The following is a 15,417-nucleotide window of genomic DNA, read 5'->3' as shown; positions in this document are numbered from 1 at the left end:
CAGGCTCAGCGGCCATGGCCCACGGGCCCAGCCGCTCCACGGCATGTGGGATCTTCCCGGACCGGGGCACGAACCCGCGTCCCCTGCATCGGCAGGTGGACTCTCAACCACTGCGCCACCAGGGAAGCCCGGTTTATGTCTCTTATATTCAGTTAGTCCAACCGGAGAGGGACTCAAATACTAGTGGCTCCATGGGGCTGTGTGTTTTATCCTCAGACATTGCTGCCCTAGATTTTGCCCAGTAATGAACTTAAAATAGCAGAACCCCTTAGGGTAAACTGCTCCAAATAAAAGATAGGAAGAACATTGAAAAATGATCAACTATTTTTTTATACCACTGCTAGAAAATCCTATATCTGTTCTCATTTAAAGACCTCTTGATAAGTATTGCAGGCCAATTTAACAGTCTACCCTCTTGTAATTTCACAACATTCTGTTTTGTTATTGCTTCTCCCTTTTAATTCCCTTAGCATTGCTGGGCAACTCTATGTCTTGCAGATAGCAGCTTGATTACATTCTTGCCTCCATGTAAGACTCCCCTCTTTGCTTCCTTTAAAAAAATAAAAATACCAATAAAAGTCTCAAATTTCAAAGGAACTGGGAAGAACAAAAAAAATCATAAACGACAAAATCTGAAGAGATTATACACCGATTTAAAAAACAAGCTGTTGAGAAAGAATTTTAACAGCTACCTTTTGGAAAAGAATTTAATAAGCACAACCATTTCTTCAAAGTCATTTTGACTGAATCAATAGGAAATGTCTCTCCCTAAAACTGTTTTTCTTCTGTGTGGTTAATGAAAATCACTGTCTACCACACACTGCAATTATGTTTCCTAAGCTCTGTAGTAATAGTGGAAAAGTAGAAACTGGAGCAAGATGAGTGGAGATATTAGACCCAAAACTAATGCATAAGTGTAATTAAGGTTGGAAACGAAATGGCCTCAGGTATTGAAAAATAGATGCATTACTTCCCCTGGGTTCTTCAGCTGGAGCTGGAGTATAGGGATTGCCTACCTTTACAGCCTTAATGGCTTTTGATGGGGTCTGAAAAATAATTCCTGCCAGTCCGGTGGGAGTGAATGATACCGAGAGACCAAGGATAATGGGACCACGTTTGACCAGAGGTAGAGAATGTTCCATGCTCTTTTAAGAAGTTGAAAATGACTGCTTCAGTATCTTTGGCCAACATGGTCTCTATTTCTAAAATCCTAGAGAACTTTGATTCTTTTTACTTACAGGTTTTCTTTCTTCACAGAACTAACGGGAAATGCATAGGACCTGGGAGTGCTGGGAGTTGACACAGAATCTTTTGTATTTCCAAATTGGAACAATAAGTCCTTTCAGTTGTTAAAGGCTGCAAAGTGCCTTTGGTCTTTCTGGCAATTTGGCCCCGTCATCTAACAGTTCAAATAAGAAGAAAAAGGATTGTATGTTTTCATGTAATTTAGCTTGGAAAACCCAGAGCTAGAGTTCTTTCCTGCAGAAAGCACAATTTATTTGACGTGAGTTACTGTGTTGGCACAGACATGGCTATACCTCTTAGTAATGTACACTTTTAGTTCTCGGCACAAGCCGAGCGATCCTCTTTCATTTGTTCTGCCTCATTTCATTTGGAAATATGGGAAGTCTTCTTCCTTGTATTTTTCCTCTGTTAACATCTGGAGTTGAGAGGCAATCCCAATTCAGGAATCATGCCCCTGAGAAAGGGGTGGATTGTTCAGTAATGCGCACACACACACACACACACACACACACACACACACACACACAGAAAAACAGCAACAACCAGCAAAACCCATCCTTGACAATCAGGATAATGTAGCCTGTGAGAAGCTTGAGTTATCAATAAGCTAAACCACTTCTTTACTGTTCAGTAAAAACGGAGTTCCCTTAACAAGGCTCCATGGTTTTTATTCTACCTTGGAGATACCAAAGTCTAATGAGTGAAATAATGCGTATTTCAATGTGTTATGGGAAAAGTCTCAACTCCAGTAAACTAATTTTTCTTCTTAAAGAGTATCATTTCAGGGATTTCATTGTGTGTGATTTCCTTAAACAACTGGAGTCATTCTATGGGAAGAAAAGGTTAATGGATTGTGTTGAGAAAAGGGAGACGAGTAGAATAAAGAGTGTATTAAATCTTTAAAGTTTGTATCTAAGAACTTCGCTCTGCTGGTGATGGGGATGTGAATATATTATCCTCCAGAAAACCATTAATTTGAAGTTACCTTCAGAGATTCACAAATCACCAAGGTGCATTTGGGAAGCATATATTTGAGACCACAGAACACAGCAGTAATCCATCTGAAGTGTTCCATTGACGGTGGGTTTAAAACCCACAGCTATAGAAGCATTCTCCGACCCCACCCCAGATTTCATCCTGTTCATCACTCTGCTGCTTAGAGAGGACTGACATATTCTAAAAAGGTTTTCAGGAAAATATTATGAATTCCTTCCAGAAACTTGTGACAGAGCATGAAGACCATGTGTCTAATTTAAGCCTTTCCTACAAAAAGATAGAGACGGTTTACTATCATTTCATTCATAGCAGAGATAGAAGGCAGCCAACCATTTTATGCAGTTTAGTAACTTCCTGATATTGGCCAGAGATTTGTTCTAAACCCTAAACTCTTGAAGAGTGTCTTTGGACTTTTTTATAGTCTTTTCTGTTCATACAACATTTTAAATGTTTTTTTTCTAATTTGAAGTGAGAATTATAAGGATATTAAAAAAAAGATGGTCTGGTGATTAAGAGCATGGATATTAGTGCAAGATGATACCTCCATTTTTGAGATCTGGCTCTCCATTTACAGACTTTTTAAGGTAGATACGTTCCTTAGCATCCTTTCACCTCGGTTTTCCCATGTATAAAATGGCAGTTACAAGTGTATCTACCCCATGGAACTATAGCAGGGGTCGTAGAACCTAATATACATGACATACCTTGCTCAGGGTCTGGTGTATAGCAAGTACACTACCAAGGATAGCCTTCAAAATGATAAATATAAAACTGCAATTTTTTTTTAAATGGGGTAAGTGGCTGGTGATTATGCTTCCAAAAACAAATAGAAAATTTTGAACTTTTACGGTTCCAAAAAGGTAAAGGGGCTAGTACTATTAACAGGTAAATCATTGTCTTTCATAGAATGACATTTTATTTGCCTGTGGTTCACTCCCTCAGTTTACATTTCGTCTTTGTTATTCTCAGAGCCCCTGGTATCGCCATGGGAGATAGAATTGGTAGGATGTATGCCGTGATCTCAGGGGATGATCTACTAACAGGAAGTAGTTTTAGTGACTGCAGGAATGGAAGGCCATTGATGAGGGTGGCAAGGTTGGAAATCGTGAGTGTGGTTCCCACAAGTTGTGAGTATGAGGTCTGAGTGAGTCATTCAGGGGACTCTGTCCTCTAACTAACCCTCCCCTCTCCACTTCTGCCTTTTGAGTTGCCCTTCTCTCTCTTATCAGACAACACTACTACTGCTGATTAATTTTAATCTCCGGTGAGGACGAAACTGGAGAGCTTTGGTGTATTCTTAGTTTCTGTACTTAAGACTGAACTTGCAGTGCTTCTGAGGTATATGTGGAGTGGTTATTGTCTAGGGGAAACTAAAGAGTATTCATTAGACATTGTGCACTTTCAAAGGAGGACTATTTTTTTCATCAAAATACATTTTAATCTTGTTGCTAGGATGAAGTGGCAAAAGACATTTAGCCCTAATTAAGCATCTGCCAGTAAAATGAAATATGGTTCTGCCTTTTAATTATCTACATTTAATTTGCTACTTTCAGTAGCATGTTGGCTTGAAGACATCTAAGCTCCCCCAAGAAATGGAGGCACAGTTCCCTGAAAAGGTTTCTTGTGTCTCAAAGTTTTAAAACTCCAAAGATGGATCAGATTCATGTGTCTTTACCAGAGCCTTGCCCTAGACACTGAGCTAAATATTGGGGTGAGGACAGAGCCTTCAAGTCAAAGGTAGGATGGCAACCATTCCCAGAAGCTTTTGGTGATGCTGTGGAGAGGTTAGAAGCCCCTCTTGTGTGATCTTGTAGCAACTGTCACATCACATTGGGACAGGTTGAAGTGTCTCCTCATCTAGCCTGCAAGCTCCTTGAGGACAGGAATCTTGATCATTTACTTTGTCACAGGATCTTCAACACCTGGCAAAATGGCAGGCACATATGAGGCACTCAATACAACTTTTTGAAAATAATAAATAATATATGTTGTAAACTGTATGACATCTTTGATCTATTTCCTATGATATGGAACCTGCAGCAAAATAATTGTAATAGAATAATAATAGCATGGTTTTAAGATGAAATAATATAATGTATGTGATGACGTTAATAAAAGTAAAGGGCCATACAAATGGTATAATAATCAGTAATGATAATATGTTATTCAAAATATGGGGGAACTTATTGTTCAAGCCTATTTTCTAGGCTCTAAACCTGGGCTAGTAAGAGACAAATGAAAAACATCTCCTTATGTAAGTGGTGGGCTCACTTCTTCCAGCTGAGTGGACTGTTTTCTGTCTTCTTAGGAAACAGTGGAGTAAGGTGGGCCTATCTCAGCCAAATCCAGGCATCAGAGGTACTGAGACACCTAAGGAGATGACGGTCTATTAGAGAAGGCTCTTGAATAGGAGATGGTTGCTTTTCATGGGCGGTTTGATTTTTTTTTTCTCTCTCCCCAAATTGAGCAAGGCCCCATTGCTACTCATGAAGTTGTATTAGAAGAGTTCTTTGGGTCTTTGTCTGTGGAAGCTAATTACATAGAATCGTTCTCTGGGTTAATCCCCAATCATGAAACATCACAGTGCAAAAAAAAGCCAGGCACGGAGTAGGTATAACACTGGGCTAAAATGGTCCAGGGAGACAGGCACAGCGACTAGGATGAGAAAACAATGCACCAAAGCCTAGTCTGCTAGCCTCGTAACTGCTTTGGTGTGGTTTGGGTCTATGACGGGAGGAAAAGCGATTCTCATCTTTTTTCTTGAATCTAGTTATTTACTTTAGTAAGCCGAGTATCCTACTACAGAGAACTTCCAAAGATTGGACGTCAAGTAGTGATGAGTGGTGTATCTGAGAACTGGTTGGCAGCAATAACCACGGCAGGATGCCGCTGATGAGCTTCGTAGAAGTGTGATAATAAGCAGTAGATCAAAGGCAGGGGGACAGCTGTTAGTAGGCACTGTCTGCAGTTGGCATGGTGCTGAATATTAAGTTCTATTCCAGAACTCTTTTCTTTTCTACAGAATAAGTTAGGACTAGAGCCCTTCTATTAGAAGTTGACCAGCAATAAATAATTTTCATCCTTTTTCTCTCTCCATTTCTTCCCTCCTTTCTTCCATATTTCTCTTCTTCGAACAGTGACACCTATACCTTCAATTAGTTTGAAAATTCCCTTTTATTCCCGCAACAAGATTAGACCTGCTAAGAGTAACTAGTGTTTCCTATCTGATAAATAAGGTGATTATAGCAATAACTGCTGTCAGCATTTTTCTCATTTAAACAAATAAAGCTGACAAATGATGAAGTTCTGTGCTGCTCTGTTATGTTTAGTACATGCAGAGCAATTATTCATCCGTTGCCAACATTCGTCTCTCTACAACTCAACCATCCACAGCGTAGAAAGCTTATTAGCATTTCAGTTCCATAGTCATATTTTTATCTTCTGTAGGACTCTCCTCCATAACAAAGGCTGATAGTTATAATCGCACAATAATTTAAAGGGTTGGACTTTTCCGTGCCTATTAGTTACACAAGTTACCAGGTACAATGCTAGTCTTATTTATGAGATGCCATCTTCTATTTGCCTGGGATTTTTGTCCCCCTGTAGCATTTCCTATGAATAAGTTAGCTGCCATCTCTTGAGATGGAGAGATAGATGGTTATCTCTGTAACGGTGTTGGATGAACTTCAGTGCAGGAGGGTGGGTGGAGGTGTCCTGAAATAGAGCCGTTTTAAATGGATGTTTCTCAGGTGTGGTTTCTCGTGTGTGTGTGTGTGTACACACACATACATTTTTACATGTATATATATATATTTATGCATATATATAATACATCACTAGAGAGAACAATAGTGAAGATTTACAAGAGAATATACTATTTAAAATTTTTATTTTAATCAATAGTTATTTGTTATAGTGGAGAAAAGTATAATAGAGACAAAATATTCATGATTTCCCAAAGGTTTTCCTAGAGGGGATGGTTTGACAAGGCTAAAGACCTCACGTTAGAAGAAAAAGGCCTAATCCAGGGAGACACTATACTTTTTTTGGGGGGGTGGGGATGGCGGTGGCGGGGGGTAGTGAGGTCACTTGTGGCCTTTTAAAGAAACCTGATACGCTGATGCTACCTGAAGCAAACTACACTGTGTTTGGATAATACTTGGTTGATATTCATTCTCCTCCTCCAAACCCATGGGGAACCTCTGTGAGGGACTTGAGACTGAGCGATCGTAATGCTGAAATCGTGACTTCAACATTTTCCTTTCGGCTGTGTTTAGTCTGAATGAGAGGTTGCCAGACTTCCTGGCATGAATGGGGTGAGATCAATTTTGACCTTCGTGGTGGGGGGTGGTCTGTGGCCTACTGTTACGCTTTCCAAAACAATTGTGTGGTTGTCCACGTATAATAACCGTGTTTTCAAGTGTTTGTATTTGATGCTCTGACATCTTAGCGTCTTGTTGACCCTGGAGGGACTGCCCTGCCCAGGGCTGGCTAATTCCTAGAGATAGCAAAACAACTGGCCCAAGAGCATGCCTTTCCTATGCAAACCAACCGATCCAGAGCTTTATCCCCAACCACTTCTTTTATCAAGCTCTTACACTGCTGACCCATATCCCCCTGCCCTAACCCAGTACCAGACAAGTAGGGACAGCTCTTCTGTCCCGGAGCCCACTGAAATGATGCAAACTTGCCAACTCTAAATCTTTTTACCCTGCCTCTCTGATTCCTTCCTGTGGAAACCACCATAAAGGCTCTTGCCCACATTCCCCCCTGGCCCCTCTGCCTCCTGACCCTGGTGCTTCCCCGTGTGGCCCTGGGTGCTTTGCCTCTTGTTTCTGGGGATCTGTGAATGTAAACTTATTCTTTCATGACGCGCATTTGTTTGAGTGTCTTACCTTAGCTCATTAAAACAGGCCCCATGTACCCCTTAAAACACCGTGATGCCTAGATTACATCATGGCACATTTTAAGGTTTGGATGGGGAACTCTGTGCTTTATGAATATGGTGATCTTGAACCATTTTGAGATGGTGTTTATCTTCATTTGCAGCCTAGAGGAAGCTGATGGGTTTAGATATTATAAGATGGAGAAAGTAAAAAAAAAATAATACATATATACACACACACATATATATACGCATATATACACACGTATAAGTTGTGTGTGTATGTGTATATATATATATATATAAATTCCACGTTAGCTTGAACACATTTCTGACCTTCTAAGCTTATCACGCTTCTTCAGTGAGACCTGATTCCCACCTGATTGGTGTATTTTGCTTCATAGGTCTATCCCCATCACATGACAGGGGAGCTCAGACATATCAAAGTTACTCCACCTGGAACCTGGATGTGCCGATTTAGGGTTTTCTCTCCTCTCTTGCACTATTCAAAGTAGATCATCCACCATTTGTCTCAAATCAAAGCTGTGAAATATAAACCAAGTCCTCTTGTCTACAGCCTAGTTCCTTATTTTTGTTTATGCAGCCTAACTTTAAAATGTCCAGTATGGGTGTCACGCTCCAGTCTGCTCTCTGTCCTCACGTTCTTTTTTTGTAATCTTACTTCCTTTTCCCTTTCCCTTCACTTGCCAGCTCCACTTTCTCCTGGTCCTCTCATTCCCTCTTTTATTTAAGTGCAAATTTTAAAAAGCAGCCACAACAATAACAATAAAAACCCCTCTAAGGCTTCTTTCCTAGTCCACGTAGGAGATGACTTTCAGGACTCTTCACACACTATAAATAACATGTTATTGATTGGGTGGAGGGGAATGTTTCCCAAGCCTGACTAATCCACCTCCGTTCTTGTTCTTTAAATCCTACCACCACCCAGGATGTAGTCACATTCCACCGCCTCCACCAAGAGTCCCTGGATCCTTTTGACTATACTGATGGTTCTGTCTCCTGAATTCCTTTTGAACGTAAAGGAAACATCAGTTAGGCACCTAATTTTTCCTTAAATGTTTCATGCGTTAGTCTTATTTCCATAATTATGTATAAGCACCTAAAGTATGAGGACAGAGTCGAATTTTTATGAGGGACCTGTGCAAAGTGCTGGTTTGGGTGTAAAACAGATCTAGCTTCAAACCCTGGATCTTCTCTTTACAGGTTGTGTGATTATTGACAAATGACTCGCTAAGTCAGTTCTCTTTTCTGTAAAGTGGGGATACAGTAGCCTCTGCTACGTCAGGGCACTGCGGAAATGTAAAGAGTGAATAGGCTAAAGGCTTATCATGATGCTGGGCACTTAGTGGAGTTCAGTAAGCATCGCCTCCTTCTCCCATGCTGCCTGTCTCAGGGCAGGGCACAGCCTCGGCACATGCCCGTTAGCTGGGGAGAGCATGCTGATTATAAAGGCTGCTCCCCTGTTTGTGGTGATTTAACGGATGCTGTTGAGGAGGGCGTCCTTTCCTCCTTGGCACTTTATGTGAGGTGGCTAATCCCTCCCAAAGAAAGCAAGGCTGATAGTCCATGGCTGGAGGTTTGGAAGAAACTCAAACTCCTCAGGAAGAAACACCAGGCAAATTTTTTTAACTATTAGATGGGAATGCAAAGATATAGTAATTAAACTAAGACCCTGACCTTGTCAATTTTTATCTCATTTCCCAGGTGTAGCCTTAACCCCTCTTTCTGTGAAAGCCTCTCTTTTCTTCACCACCTCATTCTGTTGCTCCAGGGACCTTCCAGGGTTTTCAAGGCTTCAAGACCAACTTAGTTCAGCTTGTCTGCATCCCATTTGTTGTCTGGAGTTTTGGCTTTTCCTTGGATCCCCAGCCGTTCACCCATCCCATGCATGTTTGCTGTCCTCTCGTTATTCTAAGCCACACGTCTGGAGTGACCCTCTCCTGCTGCCATACCCAGGGGTGGGAGCACTTCAAAGCACTTGGAACTATGTCCCTGGGGTTGGTTTGTTGAGGACTGTTTAGCCTCTAGAATCCCAGAAATTAATTTGGTGCTACTTTCTTCATGGTAGATTTTACACCAAGAAAGACAAAGAGGGGGGAAGTGGTGGGGAGGGATAAATTGGGAGATTGGGATTGACATATACACGCTACTATATGTAAATAGGTAACTAATAAGGGCCTACTGTAGAGCACAGGGAACTCTTCTCCGTACTCTGTAATGACCTATATTGGAAACGAATTTTAAAAAGAGTGGATGTACGTATATGTATACCTGGTTCACTTTACTGTACAGCAGAAACTAACACAACATTGTAAATCAACTATACTCCAATAAAAATTTAAGAAAAAGCAAACAAAAGAACAAAAAATATTTATAAGACCTAAAAAAGAAGACAGAAAAAGCGTGGTGTCAAGGTCCTGTGAAAATTTTGGTGCTACTTTCTTCATGGTAGATTTTACACCAAGAAAGACAAAGAGAGGGGAAGCGGTGGGGAGGGATAAATTGGGAGATTGGGATTGACATATACACGCTACTATATGTAAATAGGTAACTAATAAGGGCCTACTGTAGAGCACAGGGAACTCTTCTCCGTACTCTGTAATGACCTATATTGGAAACGAATTTTAAAAAGAGTGGATGTACGTATATGTATACCTGGTTCACTTTACTGTACAGCAGAAACTAACACAACATTGTAAATCAACTATACTCCAATAAAAATTTAAGAAAAAGCAAACAAAAGAACAAATATTTATAAGACCTAAAAAAGAAGACAGAAAAAGCATGGTGTCAAGGTACTGTGAAAATGATTCTATCGTATGGGAACCACATTGGCTGATGATACTTGACACTTGTTCTTTCCAGCCTGTTCAGCCTTTGGAATTTAATTAGCAGTAATATATTATATTGTCAAAGTAATTAAAACTTCACCTTGATTAAAAACAGAATGGTTTAATTAACAGGAAGAGGTTGGGCTGGCCTTAACTTTCCGTTTGAGAAATACACCAGCCTCAGTGGATTGGTTCTATCTCCTCTGCAGGCCTGAAGGTCCGGGAGGTGTTTATCAACGTCACCAGGCAGCAGGTAGAGGACTTCCATGGGCCCGAGGACTATTGGTGCCAGTGTGTGGCGTGGAGCCACCTGGGGACCTCCAAGAGCAGGAAGGCCTCCGTGCGCATAGCCTGTGAGTATATTCTGGGTGACCTTCTTGTCCTGTAGGAGCACAGACTAGCCTTCCATAGAGCTGAAGAGCATTTGGACAGGCCAGGTGCTTCTGCAGAACAGGGATGAGAGGATAGCAAGACACCATCAGAACTGTCTCCACCTCTACTCAATTCACTCTTTTAAAATTGTATTTTAAATGTTTGATAATTTCCCCTAGAAGACAATCAGCACATCAGTTGGGCTAAGAGATTCTGCCTAGGTTGCCAGAATGCAGGTGCCTCCACAATACCAGGAAAAATGGTTTCCGAAAAAGAAAAAAAAAAAAAAACCCACGCAAATGGATTCTGCTGTTCATCATGAATGACACAGTTCAAGGGGCATTGATGAGAAAAGTTGAGCAATGACTGTTTACTGTACTTTGCCAGCAAATCTGTGAAAATAAGACATTAAAGATTAAGGGAGTTTTATAGCCTCCTGTTAAACCTCTTTCCTCTGAATCTTAAAACATGGAAATGGGCTTTAAAACTGCATTTTTTTGACCCAAGTAGGACTGAAAAAAACAAAAACGCTTGAGGAAAAAAAAAAAAAAGAAGATTGCCTTTCAGGAGAGTCTAAGATTTCTTTATCATGTTTCAGCATCAGCATTTTTATCATCTCAAACATGTTTAGAAATACACCAACTTCCTTTCTACTCCTTAAATGTATCTTACCCACCCCATGGGTCCCCATAAAATCTCCTTTGTGAGCCCAGGAGTGTTACCCCTCCCCCAACAAAGAGATGGAGGGCAGAGATGGTTATTGTTTTGTTTTTTTTTTTTTTTTTTAATGCTGTTTTGAGAATGCCGTGAAGAATAGGGGACAAGGGGGACTTATTTAAGGACTCAAGGAATTCTTTGTAGCAGATGTTGATGGTTTAGGGATTAAGAATAAGTGAATTGCTCTTTGCAGAGACGTTTATGTTTCTTGGGAAATGAAATCTCCTTGTCAGCATATGCGTTTCACCTTCATCTTCCTGGTGATCTGGGAGGCTTTTTCCTGGCTGTTGACTGGGTCCTAGGAGACCAAGGAGGACCTTGCAAGCTGTGCTCTTGATGTAAGAGCAATGGGAAATATTTTGCCTATTGTTATTTAGTTAATTTTAGCCCACAAATACTTTCTGACAGGTCAGTTGAGAAAGGGAATGTGTTTGATTTTTATTCTTCCTTAACAAGTACAGCTTTGTGCTCCTGGCATGGCCTCGCCTAGGCTAGCCGAGGTATTGTATTGTAACATCTTATGGAGAAACCTCAACAAACTTTTTGGCCAACCCAGTATTTGATCCTGGTCAGGGTGAGGCAGATTATCCTCTGGATTCTGAAGAAAGGAGAGGCAAAACCGAGTAGGGAATTTCAACACAAGTCCCCTTGATTTCCTTCTTCTTAGTGTCACTTTCCCCTTCCTCTTTTTCCTCTACTTCTTTGAGCCCCACACGACCTATTCTATGAATTCCTATAAATAGCATCTCATTAAGCTGTCCATCTCCAATCTCTGTCATCTCCATACTTGCTCACTTCATTCCTGACTGTCACGTGCCTGCTAGAAACCTCCAGAGGTTTTCCCCCTGCTTATAAAGTTTGGCAAAGAATGGCTCAGACCCATTTTGTTAATTTCCCTTAGGCTTTGATCATGTACACTCTACTTCATCCTTTTAAACACTTTAATGTTCTGTGTTTCACCCTCACTTCTGTGCCATGTGCCTTTGTTCCTAGAGTTTCCAGTTTGATAAATGTGTACCCTGGTGGCTGAGAACCCAGATACTGAAGTCCTGTTGGTTTCCAGTTCCTAAATCCACTACTACTTAGTGTTGTGATGGTGGACAATCGATTCATCTCTGTGTCTTAACATTATGATAAAAGAGTGCTGACTTCATAGTTATTGGAAGAGTCAGAAGTATTGATAACTATAAAGTGTTTAAAACCACACCTAAGGGCTTCCCTGGTGGCGCAGTGGTTGGGAGTCCGCTTGCCGATGCAGGGGACACGGGTTTGTGCCCCGGTCCGGGAGGATCCCACATGCCGCGGAGCGGCTGGGCCCGTGAGCCATGGCCGCTGAGCCTGCGCGTCCGGAGCCTGTGCTCCGCAATGGGAGAGGCCACAGCGGTGAGAGGCCCGCATACCACAAAACAAACAAGCAAACAAACAAAAAAAACCACACCTAACACGGTGTTAACTCTTATCAGTCATAAGCTATTATTTTATGACATACTTGATCCTCTGTAGCCCGAGCATCATTCACCAGTAAGTGTGTTAATACTTAAACTAATTGAACTGAATTACATTTCTAGTGCCTTAGTGATTTTTCTGTGGCTATGGCTATATAGACTCTAAAACTCCATTCTAGGGCAGCCCTAGGTATCCAGCTCTCCCAAGTATGATAGGATCACAGAATGTTTAAAAAAAAATGGAAAACACTTTTCTATCACTTTCTACTTTTTTAGAGTCAGCTGATACTTTTGTGGTACTAATCTTGCAAATCTCTTCAGGGATTAAAAAAATCATTTTGTCATTCTTATGTATGATATGCACATCTGAATATGATAAAGATGTGATTTTTAAGTAAAAAGAATATCCTTAAAGCCTGTATTATGCAGTTAGCTTAATATAATATCTAATATTTACAATATATTTTTAATCTCTTTCTATGTAGCAAGTGACAGATTTTTTTTTATTTTTGCGGTACGCGGGCCTCTCACTGTTGTGGCCTCTCCCGTTGCGGAGCACAGGCTCCGGACGCGCAGGCTCAGCGGCCACGGCTCACGGGCCCAGCCGCTCCGCGGCATGTGGGATCCTCCCGGACCGGGGCACGAACACGTGTCCCCTGCATCGGCAGGCGGACTCTCACACTGCGCCACCAGGAAAGCCCGTGACAGATTCTTTATTTAAAATTATTTATGCAAGTCAAGACATTTGTCATTAAATATTGCATTTGACTTGGGGACCAGTATACATTAAAATGTACAGTCACTGCGCCACCAGGAAAGCCCGTGACAGATTCTTTATTTAAAATTATTTATGCAAGTCAAGACATGATTTGTCATTAAATATTGCATTTGACTTGGGGACCAGTATACATTAAAATGTACACTGAAATTTAACTATGTTTATTGGCATCGAAAGTGGAGGGGAAAAACTGCCTTTAGGACCTTGCTTGGAATTCTTTTGATTTGCTTGCAGGAGGGAAAAAAAAACCACCACTTCTTATTTTTGTATAACTTTCATGTTTTATTGAAATCAGAGCTTTCTCGCTGTTATTTGCAAGCACTTCCCAGCAAATAACACATTGCACATGAGGATAGTTTTTATTCCCAATAAATGAAAAGCCAAATTGGACATAATCGTCACGATATTTCTACTTTTTAAGATTGGTTTTTGAAGTGCTAAACACATCTTCATGTGCTAAATAAGTATTTTGATATATGAATGTAGCTTACGAATCTGACAGTTGTCTTGAGGGGACTTTGCAAAATTAGTATCATTTTTATATGATTCATTAAATTATTGTAGTTCAACATCAGAGCTGCTTATGCTTCCTGCATTTAACCAATGATCCATTAAGAATTCAACAGTTTCAGAACTGCAGTGGGCAAAACCTTCATGGCATCTGGGCCATCAGCTGAGGGATGTCTTGTCATGATCATGTTAGCTTATCTCTATAAAAACACCAGGAGGCTTGCTGGCATGGTATCACTTAGAGATCATTCGATTTTAAAGGGAAACAATATAGACACAATTATTTTATTTATGTCACTCGTATTTTTATTGAAATGGACCCACCTGGGGTATCAGTTAACTATGCAGATTCCTGGCTTCTACCCCAGACCTGAGGAAGGACCAGGAAAGCTGTGTTTGTATGAAGTTATCCAGGTGAGTCTATGATCAGGTATCTTTGGGACAGCTTGGCCAGGAACGGTGTTTATCAAATTTTAACACGTATGCAAATCAACTGGGTTCCTATTGAAATGTAGATGATTCAGTTAAAATGAGTTGGTATGTCCAGTCCAAGGTCTGAGGTTCTGTCGTGTCTGAGGGTTCCCGGATGATGCTGATGCTGCCAGTTATGGACCCTACTTTGAGTAGCAAGACCCTTAGAACACCTTTAGGAAGCACTATTTGGGAAATACGGATTTAACCCATAGCTCCAATGTCATCATTAATAGCTGAGAAAGTGATATTCAGAAAGGTTAGGTGGCTTGACCAGAGGTCCCCTGGCAGACATGGAACCAGATCTTATATTCATGCATTCACCCTCCCTGGATGCTCTTGCTACCAAGCCGTGTTGATTGCTTTCTATTAAATGGGAGTTTGAGAACCATCATAGAAAGATAAGTTCATGTGCCTTGGAGCGTTTCCTTGAGGAAAGCAGTGATCGCTTTCCTATTCTGTTTCTGAAGAAATTGAGTTCCTCCACGTGGTCAAGTTATTATATATCTACACATATACATACACACATATATAATACATATGTATAATATATATACTTATATATGTTATTATATATTATATATATAATATATATTTTTATATATAAATCATGACTCATCGCTGCCTTAGTGTCCACAAAAGAATCAGTACAGATTTTGTTGTAGTAGCCAAAGTGCCTGTCATCTTAAACCATTTTCTTTTCCTTAATAATTCCACCCAGTGTTGGAGAGATGCTGGCTGCCCATCCAATCGCCTGGGGCTGGAAATAGCTGAGGCTCCATTTCAAAGGGATTTTCTGAAGGTAAAATAAATAAATAAAGCAACCCACATTCACCCCCACCAAGTTGGCAGAAGTCCATCTGCAGGGAGTGGCTCCCACAGGCCTCCTCTCATTTGTCTGATTCAATCACGCTGGAGGAAGTCGGGCTGCTCTGGCATCTGTCATTTCTGCCGCTGGACAGTTGTCAAAAGGAGGAATATTCAGTTATTCATAGTTGTTTATTCTCATGGGTGAACATTTGGCTGCTTAGCTGTTGCCGTTTTTCCCTCTTCTTCATCTGCGTACAAAATGTTTGGCCTCTATCATCACCCCTTGGTCAGGCAAACTCTTCTTTTTAAAAAAAAAAAATAAATTTATTTATTTAT

General features: G+C 40.8%; 1 protein-coding gene across 2 annotated transcripts in view; it reads left to right on the top strand.

Annotated features, from left to right (window-relative positions):
* Positions 1-15,417, top strand: part of UNC5D (unc-5 netrin receptor D) — a 634,719-nt gene that overhangs the window by 348,221 nt on the left and 271,081 nt on the right. For both annotated transcript variants that reach the window (XM_055081162.1, XM_024131459.3), the window contains exon 3: positions 10,188-10,331. In XM_055081162.1, coding sequence (XP_054937137.1) covers positions 10,188-10,331 — 144 coding nt within the window. The remainder of the gene's footprint in view (positions 1-10,187; positions 10,332-15,417) is intronic.

Source organism: Physeter macrocephalus, chromosome 20, assembly GCF_002837175.3.
Source record: "Physeter macrocephalus isolate SW-GA chromosome 20, ASM283717v5, whole genome shotgun sequence".
Taxonomy (NCBI): Eukaryota; Metazoa; Chordata; class Mammalia; order Artiodactyla; family Physeteridae; genus Physeter; species Physeter macrocephalus.
Note: the sequence above shows the minus strand (reverse complement) of the source record. Positions and strands in the feature narration are given on the sequence as shown.